Below are 13,188 nucleotides of genomic sequence, written 5' to 3'. Positions count from 1 at the left end.
ATTTATGGTTTTTAATTGTCTATAGTGGTGCCAAAAGCAGACCATACCTTACTGTTGATCAGATGATGGATTTTATCAACATTAAGCAGCGAGATCCCAGGCTAAATGAAATACTTTACCCACCTTTAAAGCAAGAGCAAGTCCAAGTATTGATTGAGAAATATGAACCCAACACTAGCCTCGCCACAAAAGGTCAGTCCACTTTGTCCCTCACCATAGGGAAGCTCTGCTTTCTGCTTGTGAATGGGTCACCTGCTTTCCTTTCTGTCTTAAGTTACTGGTGGTTCAATCCAAAGTAGATTTTTTTACTTTGATATGTGATTTTTGTTGTAGTTATATATATGCATGTGACATTTTTTAGATGTCTAATCATTTGTTTTATTTTAAATTTACTCAGTGACTAAATGCTTCTTTCTCAGACAGAAAATTCACAGTCTTACAGGTTGCCCTTTAGGGTCTGTTTTTAGATGTTCTGAGAAGAGATCCACAGATTTTTCTAAATCTCTAAAACTGAAAAGATTGGACCCTTATCCTATTCTAGTTTACATTATTGACAAATTTGTCCATTTGGGAAAATATTATAAAATTTTGATTTCTTTATGTAAAAAAAATTAGTATTTATAGGAAAAAAATCAGTCTAAAAACTGATATCAGGAAGAGAGATCTAAGTTGCCTGGAAATTATTAAGAAATTTATGTTTTTGATTTGGGAGAAATGAATTGCCAAAATGATGATTTAATTGCCAAGAATTTTCAATTATTTGTAGCATCATTGTCCCTGAAAAGGATTTCCAGCTATTTCTTTACCACTAAGCCCAAGCCTCATCTGGATTGAGATATCTTCACTGAGAGAATGGGTGTGTCATCACTGATGCTATTGCAAATGCCTAGATATTCCATGGGGAGGGAAAAAGAAGTACAATTAACCAATTAATAAGAAAAAATAAATTGCATGTTAATATGCAGGTAATTTATAAGTAACAAACAGCTCTAGCAAGCTGAATAGTCATTACTAAGAATGGTTATCATAAAAGTAGATTTAAAAGTTTTTCGACCCATTGTATTTATTCTGAAACTGGTCCTCTAAATGAAAAATGAAAGTATTTATTAAGTATTAATTAAAATCTTATAATTAATTTTATACTTCATGCTATTAGTTAGGAATTTATAGATGACATTGTTTAGTATTTATTTTCTTGGTCAAGCACTTTACCTTTGCTGTTGTCATCATTCTTATTGTTGCCAAGGTCAGTTGAAGGGAACAACTGAGGCAACGGTATATGCTGGCATTGCCAGGCCTGCCCCTCTGATCTTACTTCCATATGATGCTCTTTCTTCCCTGGTGTCACAAGCACAGCATTTCTCCTTATCATTTAACAGAGTGCAAGTCCTTGGAGATTTCTCCCAAATAATTTGACAGTTCCTTTCTGAAATCCAAACTTCACCAAAAAATAACTAGCAGTATTATATAGCAGATCGAACAAGACTTGTAAAAATACATTAGCTTAAAACGCTAGAAAAACAAAAAGCTTTTGTGAAACCAATGACACACTTCAGAACCTAAACTTTGCCCTTTTCCCCTCCCTTCACAGCACACTGCTGGCAGCCCATGTTTCAGGTGGCATCGGATCCCCATACATCAACTCTGATGCCTTGGAAAAGTAGAGGATACAAAGGGAAAAATTACAATAGGTTATTGAAAAATCTAGAATCCCGCAAGAACCAATTTTCATCTAAGGAAAGTTAAGATGATGTCTCTTAGCATTTGCAAGAGTATTTAGTGCCATCTTATAGTTGTACCAGGTATTAATTCTATAATCACAAACACACACAATTCAGGTACATTTAAAATAGCAGCACTATTTTTCTCAAGCTATGTGATTCATCATGGAGCTTCCATGTTCATTTTGGTGTGATTTTTTTAAATCACAGAATTTATTTCACAACCCAAAAACTCCAATAAGAAAATGAACTTGAGATATTTCACACCAGGTCATCTTGTTTGCTGCTTTGGCTCTGTTTATTTGAATAAAGAGGATTAGAGAAGATTTTTTATTCATAGTGAATAGGAGAACGATTTTTAAATCCCTCTTTGTAGGAATAAGACATTGTTAGGTTAAAGGTTAATTCTTTAGTAACTAAGAGTTTGAGATTTTTTTCCCCAAAATGAAAATTTATTTTTAATTTAATTTTGCAATTTGACTTTAAGATATTTTCAGGAACCCTTTTTTGTGTGTGTCTTAAATCTAACAATGTATAATTTCAGGAAATATTATTTGACTTCAATGTGGTGAATGATGAGTAAGGACATTAGCTTTCTTTATTATGTAACTTTTTAATATGTACATTATTATTTTGCAAAGAAGCAAATCAAGGCTTTGACATCAAAAGATTTACCTAAGGTATAAAACCAAGATGTTCTTCAAGAATCATCTGATTAATACACTTTAATCAATAAACACATAAGTACTCTCTGATATCAAGAAACATATTTTAAAGTAGGTGTTAAAGAAATAATACACAAAGTTGACTTGTGCTAATATTTAGTTCTTATATGCATTTTATATAAAAGGTAGCATAAAATGAAATGAAAAATTTTCAGTGTGGCCAAAAGCCTAAATGCTAAAAATGAGCACTGGTTAGCTGACTACACCTGTACCACATGGAAGTGGGAAATGAGCCCAGAAGAGATAGTGGACTTTGATGCTTTGTGGACCTGTGGTCATTAGCATGTGTGCCACATTTCCATACTGGATCACTGTGGACCAAAAGATGGAATGTAATAATTGGACAGAGTTAGGCCACATGACTCTCCCTAGAGCTGACGAGGAATTAACTGCCTAAACCACAGGGACTACCACTGGGAAAGGAGTGGTTGGGTTCCCTGAAATGCAAATAGGGAACAGTTCCCTGAAATGCACTGGGCAGATAAAAACAGCAGAACCCACTACAACTGGGTCAGAAATCAACAATTCATCATTACTGTTTACCTAAACTTAAGAAACCATTTAACCTATTTAATCAGTTCTACCCCCTAGTTTTTAAAAATTGTGTATATTAGTTTTTGCCCACTAAACCTTGGTTGACCTGAACTAATGAAAAGTGATAATTGGCATTTACACCAAATAATTTCAAACCATTAATTGGTCTAGAAGTGAGATTCAGAACATTGGTCCTAGACATTCTTACTCTTTATCACTTAATTTTCCAAGTAGATTTTTAAAAATCATTATTTTCTCAGCACCATTTCTCTTCATTAAGTAGAAATCATAAATAATAATGACTTTTCATTAATGTCTATTATGCATCCATAATTTTAAAAAATGCTGGCATAGTATGATGCTTAAGCCAGTTAATCTCAGGCAGGTGACTTGACCTGCTTGACATTCAGGTTCCTCCTCTATAAAGTGGGATGATAACAACACGAGCCGATCTGGGTGTTCTTCCCATATCTCTTGGCACTCGTTATTCCAACATGGTTAGCAGCAGCCTCTGCAATTCTCCAGGACCTTCTCTCAGCCCAGCACAGGCAACCTACATGTGTCCAGGACTCCATGGCCCCAGGAGTGGTTTTCATTCAGGAAGTAGTACCTCATGTTCCTTGCCTCTTGTGTGGGACATTTTCTATTCATTTTCTCCACTTTCTCCTGGAATTCCTCAGTGCAATTTAGCCTTAGTTGCCCACAACTGTATCCTGATTGATCATGTTCCTTTCATTAGCTCTTTCCTTCCCTTTCCATTTCTCCACTCCCCTACAGTTATTTTTTTAGAGTAACCTCTGAAATAAAGTATGTTTACTCAAATTTTTGTCTCAAAACCTACTTTTACAAGAAACCAAACAAAGACAAGCACTTTTATAAATGGCCCTCACAAAATCAAAAGTGAAAGATGGGTCAGGTCCCCGAAGCTGAGCATTGAGAGAACAAATGTAAAGAATAAATGCCCACAGCTCATCCCTTCTGACCTATCACGTAACTGCCTTGTTGGCACTGTGCATCCCTGGCTGGTGGCCTCAAATCATGGGATCTCCAGTCCATAAGGGTCTTAGCTATTTAGCCCAAACTCAGGTCACAGAAGAGGTCGCATTTTTCGTGTCCCAGGGTACAGTCCTCCCCACTACTCCAGACTTCTGCTTGGACCCCTCCACCAGGACTTGCTGAGAAAAGAGATGCAAGGCCAGATATTTAGAAGATAGCAGTTGGCATCCATAGCAGTGGTTTTTAGTCTTGTCCTTGACATAGCATCCTTGTATTTGTGTTTGTTTCTTCCAACAAAGTCTCACAAGAAAGGCCAATGTGTAGGAAAAATCTTTAGGAACACTCTATTAGTTTAACACAGGGAGCCTGGAGTGTAGCTGCTGATGGCTGCCCTATTCCTGTCTCCTCTCCTGCCCCGCCCCATTCTCTGCAGGAACTTCTGCTACAACCCCCAGGATTCAGGATGCACAGTTTAAAAACCATTCAACTAGAGGAAATATTGACTGGTTCAAACGTCTGCCTCACAATTAAGGTGGCATCCATTTAAATAGTTTTAAATAGATTCCCTGCAAAAAATAAAAGAACTAAAATGAATGAACAAAATAAACTTAAATGCAATAGATTTTCTTCCTAATAGACAAAGACAGATGAAAACTGTATGAGGTAGGCAATTCTCTCTGTGCATTAATTGAGTTACTACACTAAGAAAGCTGCTGAAAAGTCACTCGAGTATTATATTGATTAAGATCCCATTTAAAATCTACCTATTGACTTTGTAGTTTCTGTGGAAGGTCACAGAAGAATGACATTATCACCTATGACTATATTTCAAGCTACTCTTAACTCTGTGTTTCATATGTTCGGAGATTTTTCTGAAGTATGAGAGATCAGCCAAAATGAAAAAAAAAAACATTTTTTTTCAAGATAGCTATTATGAATCCACTGATCATTAGCTGACTTGGTAACTCCCTTCACTTTCCCTCCTTGATTGCATTTCCTCCTTTCCCAAGAAGCAGGAATTGATCTGAGGTGATGCAAATGCCTGGCCCAGAAGTCTTGTTTACTTTATTCCTCTAGCCTTTTTCTTCAGTCATCTCAAAGTCATGACCATGTCCATTCACAGCCAAAATGGCCTCTTTCATTAAACAACCAACCAGGAAAAATATAAATTGTAAAAAATAAAGTCAAATGCCAGTCCCAAGAGGTAGGGAAGTGAGCTTGGTAGCCTAATCCACTCCAGTATGCTGAGTTTGGTGACAGCTTTTTATGGCATCAGAGTATACCTTCCTGAGATGCCTTGCCCTTTGTGTGAGAGCTAGTGGACAAAGCAGATAATGGCTATGTTTTCCTAGCTGCAACCTTCCATAAGAGCATAGCATTAATAATCTCTGGCTATTATCCTTTTCCCCTTCCAAGTGTTAGGTGGGACTATGGCTCGGATAAAATGAATAGCTTGCAGATTGCAGTATGCTGGAGAAAGGCTACAAAGCCACAGCCATTCGGCCTCCCAACATCTGCGTTACCCAGAATCCAGTTTTGTTAGCAGTTTATTTTATAGCAAATAACTGGTAGGGAAACAGATGAAATACAGAAAGAATCAAGTTCATGGAAAACAAACAATGACCACAAGAAAACCAGGTGAGGGGAGGTGTGGACTGTCCAACCCTGGCACTTAACAAGAAAGCTGAAAAATGTGCCATGGCAATGGGTGAAATAATGTCAGGAAGCTGAGAATGACCAATTAAGACATTAATTCATTATAGATATTTTAGGAGCTCTGCCTTAATTCTGAACCACTGGAATCTGTAGGACTCCAGTTGTGAAAGCAAAATTATCTACAGAGTAAAAATAGCATTATTTGAAGAGGAAGTCTTAACTAAGGATGATTGACAGAATTAACCTTCTCACCTAGCACTCTACATTAACACACAGAAAATGAATCAAAAATACTTCTTATTAACATCACAATTGGTTTTTGTTTGGGTTCCCCCTGAAGCCTACCCTGGGAGAAGAACCCAAGCATGAGGAGTTTATTTAAGAGGTGATCCTGGGTGGGACAATTTAGGAAGTGCAAATGAAAAAAGGAAGGCAGCCATAAAGGTGGTGTCATTGCGCAAGTTAGTGTGTGCATGACTGGATCTCAATCCTGGGGCAAACTCCAGGAGCCCATGTAGAAAGGATTTTTTCAAGAATCTCCATCATATCAAAGGAGAGATCCTCCAAGGTACCTGATGCTAATTGCACTCTTTTCTTTATTGTAATACACAACTGAAGCAGTTGCATGGGTATTTTAATTAATAAGTATGTATTGCCCACCTAACTTAAGAACTACAAAGAAGAGGAACAAAATCAAGATAAAGTCTTCATCCTCAAGGAGACTATAATTCAGACAGGTGATATATACAAATATATCAGTATACAAATTACTATACTACAAGGTAGAATGTGGTACACCACCATTCAGCAAGTATCTATTTAGTGTCCTTTATGTGCCAGGGAAAGGGGATGTTTTATTTATTGAGGTTCTAGGGAGTGTCAAGAATCATTTCAAACTCTTTACCAGCCAATTATCTTGTATAAACCTCAGGGCAAATCTTTGAGTGTATTATTACCTCCATTTTACAATGAGGGAATTGGGTCTTTGTTTATTTTTTAAATATATTTTTCTTGCTTTCAGAGTGGAAGGGAGAGGGAAAGAGAGATAGAAACATCAATGGTGAGAGAAAAGTCATTGATTGGCAGCCCCCTGCATGCCCCACACTGGGGATTGAGCCTGCAACCTGGGCATGTGCCCTGACCAGGAATTGAACCATGATCTCCTGGTTCAGAGGTTGAGCCATGCTGACCGGATGGAAATTGAGTTTTTGAATGGTCAAGTAACTTTTATCCGTTTGTTTGAGAAGGAAGTAAATGAGAAGGGAAGCTAAAAGGACATGTAGGCCTTGATGCTAATCTTGGCTCATTCATTTACTCAACACACATTTTTGGAGCCCTACTGCCTGTGTCCACCCTTGTACTAGGCAATAAGTAGGTGCCATTCTTCTCCGCATGGAGCAGTCAGTGTAGCAGAACTCCTCTGCGAGGAAGGATGAAGGGTTTTGAAGAGGAGAGTGACATTCGCACTGTACTTCAGGAATGCTGCAGTGTAGGGGGCTAGATGAGGGGCAGATTAATGTCAGGTGGCATTTCAGGCACTAAGTGATAACATGTTCAAGTAGCTATAGAAAGCACCAATGAGCACATATTGTGGACTTGCCTTTATGCTAGACACTGGGAGAGATGAAAACAAAGAGAAGGTCATGTTCCTTGACGTTAGAAAGCCAATGTCCAGCTTGACCAAAGAACATGACATTCTAGTTAAGGATCTAGAACATTTTTGCCTCCTGTGCGTTATGGCTCAGGAACCATTGTGAAGGGTCTCTTCTGATAGAGCGATGTGATAATGGCCACTAGATGGCTACGCGCACTAATACAATGCAGTGAACTTCTTCACTACCCTCTGAGAACCTCTAACCCTAAATGACCCACTAGTTCTTTCACAAATCTAGTGGAAAGACTCCAAGCTATGGAGGGCTCTAATCTGGATTCTGTGTTCATGTAGCCATGTCAATTTAAAGGGATTGTTTAACCTCATTGGGTCAACATTTATATGTCGCATTACACAATAAAACTTCGTCTCACCTACCAAACTGAACAGTGAGGAGTAAATAAATTGCAAATGTGAGAATATTTTGAAAAGGGGAAAGTGCTCAATCAAAGGTAGGTGTTATCATTAAGAACTTTCACACAAAACCACATTAACAAGTTCAACTATTTTTAATATGGGAGAACTCAGGAACACAAAAAGGCATGGTAGCTGGGTAATGGAGTTAATCTGTAAAGGCTTTTGAGAAGAGCACATAGCCATTTAGTGGCCATTATCATACAGTATCTTTGGCTTGTATTTGTACATAGTTATGGTAATAAAACAGGTTTAGCAATCAAGATGGAATAAGAGTGTCTGATACTTCTCAACCTAAAATAAGAATACATGAGAACATGTATAGAACATACTGACTCCAGGGTTGGAAAAAAAAATTGATAAAATAGGTAAAGAAACAAGCATAGTTCATATCCTGTACAAAACCACAGTTAGTTGGCAAATGTAATAGGAAAGTTTGTGCCCAAGCAAAGATGAGTGAAAACGGAACATTTAATAGACAATTTCTGAAAGCAGGCAAAGGGATTTTGGTGAGCCATGGGATATTAAAGCCATCTGCACTTAACTTCTCTGAGCTGCTCTAGCAGAATTCACATAAGGGTCACAGCACTAGGAATTTTCATGAGCCAAGGAAATAGCTTCTCAGTGCTGTGCATGGAAGGGACTTAGAAGGTGCTAAGTAATCCATTGGACCAGTAGCCTTCCAACATGCGCTGGTATCATTACATTAAGAGTGGGGCTTGAATGATGATGAATGGATTCTCAACCACCCAATCCCACTGACATCCAAACATTTGAGAGCCAGAGCCTGACTAATTGGCATTTGGCTCAACAGAACGAGGCTGGTGGCCATGCTAACTGGCACACATGTTGTCCAGCTTGCCCATCTCAAATGTGTGATGACTCTGTGGATTTATAGGCCATCTGTCCTGCAAGGCAGAATTTGTAGAGAATTCTCTGGGTTTCCGGGCTTTGAAAGATGTTATTTGCTTGTACGGGGCTATTTTTATTTCTTTAAGCTAACTTGCATATTTTTTGCAAGACCTACAGAACAGTGTCATATCTTCCGTTTAGCATTTCTCTTGCCCTCACACTGACATAACAAGTTTTCTGTTGTATTTTATTTTTCTTCCTAAAAGTTAGATTCATGGGTTAGGGAATAAAAATGCTAGCGGATGCCTTTAAATTACTTGCAAAGACTAGAATGCAAACTCAGGCTGGAAAAGAATTTTACACTGTGGTAGACAAATCCTAATCAAAGAGCTAATCCTCACGCCTCTGCCAGATGGGTCATTTGTCCTGCCTGAGCCCAGTTTATTTCAACGGAGAGATTAAAGTAGCACGTTTTAGTGTGATAAGTAAATCACAGGGGGAAAAAACTCTTCTTTGGTCACATTCAGGACTATTTTAGGACTCCTTCAGGGTGCCCTGATTGAAGCCAATTGCCACAGAGGCAAGACCCTTTCCTTTCCATCATCCGTGTCCTCAGCCAGGCGAGTGCTGGGAAACCTATCAGCCCTACTCACCACTGTCTCCTTCTGTTGCCCTGGCATGCATTCCAGGTCCAGCTCTCACATGAAGTACCCCTGTAACCCCAGAAAAGTTGCTTACCTCTCTAAGCCTCAGTTGTTCAACTGAAAATGGGAGTTTAAAAATACATCTCTCATAGGATTTCTGTGCCTGGCACATTGTTGGTGCTCAAATAATGTAGCTCTTCCTCCTAGTATTATTTACCTTCTCCTATTACTAGATTATAGGCAGTGTCTTCTGCAGCAGCATAACGTAGTGGTTAATGGCATAGAACAGAAAGCTTGACTACCGAGGCTCGAAACCCAACTTATCCACTTACAAGCTGTGTGATGTTAAGCAAGCTGCTTGCCTTCCATTTCTCACCTATAAAATAAGCATCAAAGCAATATCCACTTCATAGAGTTATTATGAGGATGAAATGAGTTAATATTTGCATATAGCAAGCAATATATAAATGTTTGGTAAACATTACACTGGAAATGGATTAAATTCATGAAGCTCTTCAAACACTGGCTTCCTCTCTTTCCTCCTTTCCTATCCTGCTCGCACTTATACCATATATTTCCTTTAAAGTCAGATTCCATTACAAACACACACACACACACACACACACGAGACTATGTTTGTAAACAGCCAGCCACATGTCTTTCCTTGAACCTCCACAGCATTATTTTTTCTTTAGCACTCTGCTGCTGCTGCCTCACATCTGCTTTTAGGACTAGCTCAGGAGCACTTCCATGTCGGCACTTTGATGCCATGATGGAGTGATCCCCAAGGTAACCCTCCCATTAAAAAACACACTGAGCAGGGAAGAGCCGGACTTCAATGTGCCTGAGTAATGTGCCCATGAATCCTACCTAGAGCTTTTGATCATGTTGTATTGTTTTTGATCATGCTGTACTGTTTCCCTCCCTGGATCACTGAGCTCGTGTAAAGAATCAGGAGAGAGCCTGGCCTGTGTGGCTCAATGGTTGAGCATCGACCTATGACTCAGGAGGTCACAGTTCCATTACTCATCAGGGCACATGCCCAGGTTGTGAGTTCAATCCCCAGTGGGGCGACATGCAGGAGGCAGCTGACCAATTACTTTCATCATTGATGCTTCTACCTATCTCTCCATCTCCCTTTCTCTCTGAAATAAATTTTAAAAATATATTTTAAAAAATAAGAATTTTGCCATGGTATTTTTTTTAAGTTCTTGAAGGTCAGGACTCTGTTGGGCACATCCACCTCTGGCATCTCCCTAAAAATATGTTTATTAATAACCACCAAAAAGAAGTGCCTTAGCTCTAGGGTAAGTAAGTTCATGATATCTTGTTCTTCCCAAGAGACTTGAGCTGAAACATCATTCTCAGATGCCCGGAACAGAATGGGCAAGCTGAAAAGTCCTGTTGGAAGTCGGTTTCTAGACATCAGTCGATAAAGAAGTCAGAACCTGAGAGGATAGGAGGACCAGTCCACAACACTCCTTACACCATTCTTCTGTTCTATTCTCCAAAGTTCCCTTGTCTGGACACAAAGCAGCCTCACTCTTGGTTGTTCCTGAGGCCCGTGGGCTGGCCTCAGATGTAGATAAGATATCGGAGTAGCTCGTACCCTAGTAAATTATTCAAGGACCTTCACATGCACTTGTAAGCATGAAATACATCCAGTTGAGTGTCAGTGGATACACTGCTTTGTTTTAGAGCATCCCTGAGTGCTCTCATTTTTGTCACAGCAGAATTTCGAATTTCTGTCTTCCTGACATGTTCAGGAGGCCACCGGTGGAGCCTCAGTCATTATCTACCCCAGGGAAGGGAGACAGGCAGAAGGAGGTAGAGGTACAGTTGCTGGCCATGGCATCTGTGCAAACCCATGCGACATTTGAGAGTTCTTTGCAGCAAGGATATCGCTGAAGTATGAGGAGTCATATCAGTGGCCATTGGGGGCCATCATTTTGCCACTTTCCTCCTATGTCTCTTTGGAGATTGTTGCTCCCCATAAAAGTCAGATCTTTTCACTTTTTCATCATCAGTTCACTTTTTTGTTGAACACCAGAACTTCTTTTGAATGGAAAAGCTTTATACAGCTGTTGTTGTTGTTGTTGTTTTTTAAATATATTTTATTGGTTTTTTTATAGAGAGGAAGGGAGAGGGATAGAGAGTTAGAAACATTGATGACAGAGAAACATCGATCAGCTGCCTCCTGCACACCCCCCATTGGGGATGTTGCCTGCAACCAAGGTACATGCCCTTGACCGGAGTTGAACCTGGGACCTTTCAGTCCGCGGGCCGACGCTCTATCCACTGAGCCAAACCGGTCAGGGATGTTGTTGTTGTTTTTCATTCCTTGAGGGATTTATATTTTTTCTATTTTGACTCTGTCAGCAATTTTCAACCAGCATGTCACTAGAATTTTTGTTTGTTGTTTGTTTTGTTTTGTTTTTAATCACAAGAATTTTTAAAACATGCAATACCTGACTATTTTAGTCAGGGGCAGTGGCTAAATAGATTGTCAAATTTAAAAAAAAAATGACAATAGCCAACACAACAATAGCCATCTGGTATGAATGAATCAAAAGTAGACCTTTTTGTGTCAGATTGGTAAAAAATACATTTTTGCTGTGCCACGGAATTTTAGTAATTAGCCTATGGGTGTATGAGATGAAAAGGTTGAAAATAGCTGTTCCAAGTGGTTCAAACAATATATATGCTTCATTATACTGGTATGAGTGACACACTCAATTGGAAGCATACAAATGTTTTATTAAGAAAACATATAGGGGGCTCTGCTTTTAGCCTTTGTCAGCTGGCCTTATCCTTCTGAACTTAACTTCCTTCACTGTTGATTTTATTCCAGAAAATTGTAGCATTGCTCTTAATTGTGGTTTGATGTTTTATAATCTCATTCTATTATGGGACATTTTGTTTTAATTGAGCTAGTAATCATCCCTATTATATTAAGCCACTTGAACTCATTGAATTTTAGAACTAGAAGAGACTTATGAGTCTGTAGAGTTGACTCATCCTATGGTTGTGGAGTTTGTCCATGATCAGTTACTGCTCGCAGGAATGGATTTCTTGTGCTCTTACTAATTTGTTTAGAATATCAATGTTTTCCTATCTTAACTCTCAATGTTTTCCATTCATCTATGCTCCTCAGTAGACCAGAAAAAAATGTATGCAGTTTTGTAAAAATAGTGCAAGGTTAGTGCAAAAAGACTGATGCATTTAAGTTAACAGCAAATGCAAATACTCTAACTGTAGGTTATATGCAACAAAGGGAAATTCAGGAAGACTGTTTTCTGTCTCCAAGCCTTTACTAGTCAGAACTATTTGTGGGCTAATTCATTATGCCAGTACCATCTGCATTTTTGCAAATGAACTCCAGACCCCTTAGCTGACACCTTGCAACTTATAAACTGACCACTCCTTATCCTTACTTTTTCATTGGCTCTTCTTGACTTTGGCATATCTCTGCTTAGTCATTTGATGCATCAAAATCTTCACATTTGTTCCTTTAGTTAGCAAGGCAAAGCTTTGGGGTTGAAAGGGGGTTCCCAGGGTTTGCTCACCTAGTCTATAATCATAATCTGAACTGTGCTCTAATTTCATTCATCATTCTTATTCCAGGTTAGGTAAATTCATCACTGGGGAATTTTACATTATTTAGTATGAGTAATTATAAATAACCCTCTCAAACACCAATTCACCTAATTCTTGTTTTTTACTGACTAAAATTTTCAATTTCTATGAAATAATAAAGGTAGAGATGATAATGCAAAGAAAATTTTCTAAATTGAATACAGAGCTGGTTATATCCTACTAGAGGCCCGGTGCACAAAAATTTGTGCACTTGGGGGGTGCCCTCAGCCCAGCCTGTGCCCTCTTGTAGTCTGGGACCCCTCAGGGGATGACCACCTGCTGGCTTAGGCCTGCTCCCCGGGGGATTGGGCCTAAGCTGGCAATCAGACATCCCTCTGGCAGCCCGGCAGCCCTCGGGG

The 13,188-nt window shown here is 39.0% G+C and overlaps 1 protein-coding gene across 1 annotated transcript in view; it reads left to right on the top strand.

Annotated features, from left to right (window-relative positions):
• PLCB1 (phospholipase C, beta 1 (phosphoinositide-specific)) overlaps nucleotides 1-13,188 on the top strand; it is a 616,974-nt gene that overhangs the window by 432,661 nt on the left and 171,125 nt on the right. The window contains exon 9 of the mRNA XM_005874740.2: nucleotides 26-192. Coding sequence (XP_005874802.1) covers nucleotides 26-192 — 167 coding nt within the window. The remainder of the gene's footprint in view (nucleotides 1-25; nucleotides 193-13,188) is intronic.

The sequence above is a fragment of the Myotis brandtii genome, unplaced genomic scaffold, assembly GCF_000412655.1.
Source record: "Myotis brandtii unplaced genomic scaffold, ASM41265v1 scaffold45, whole genome shotgun sequence".
NCBI lineage: Eukaryota > Metazoa > Chordata > Mammalia > Chiroptera > Vespertilionidae > Myotis > Myotis brandtii.
The sequence above is the reverse complement of the archived record's forward strand: the minus strand, read 5'-3'. Positions and strand labels throughout refer to the sequence as shown.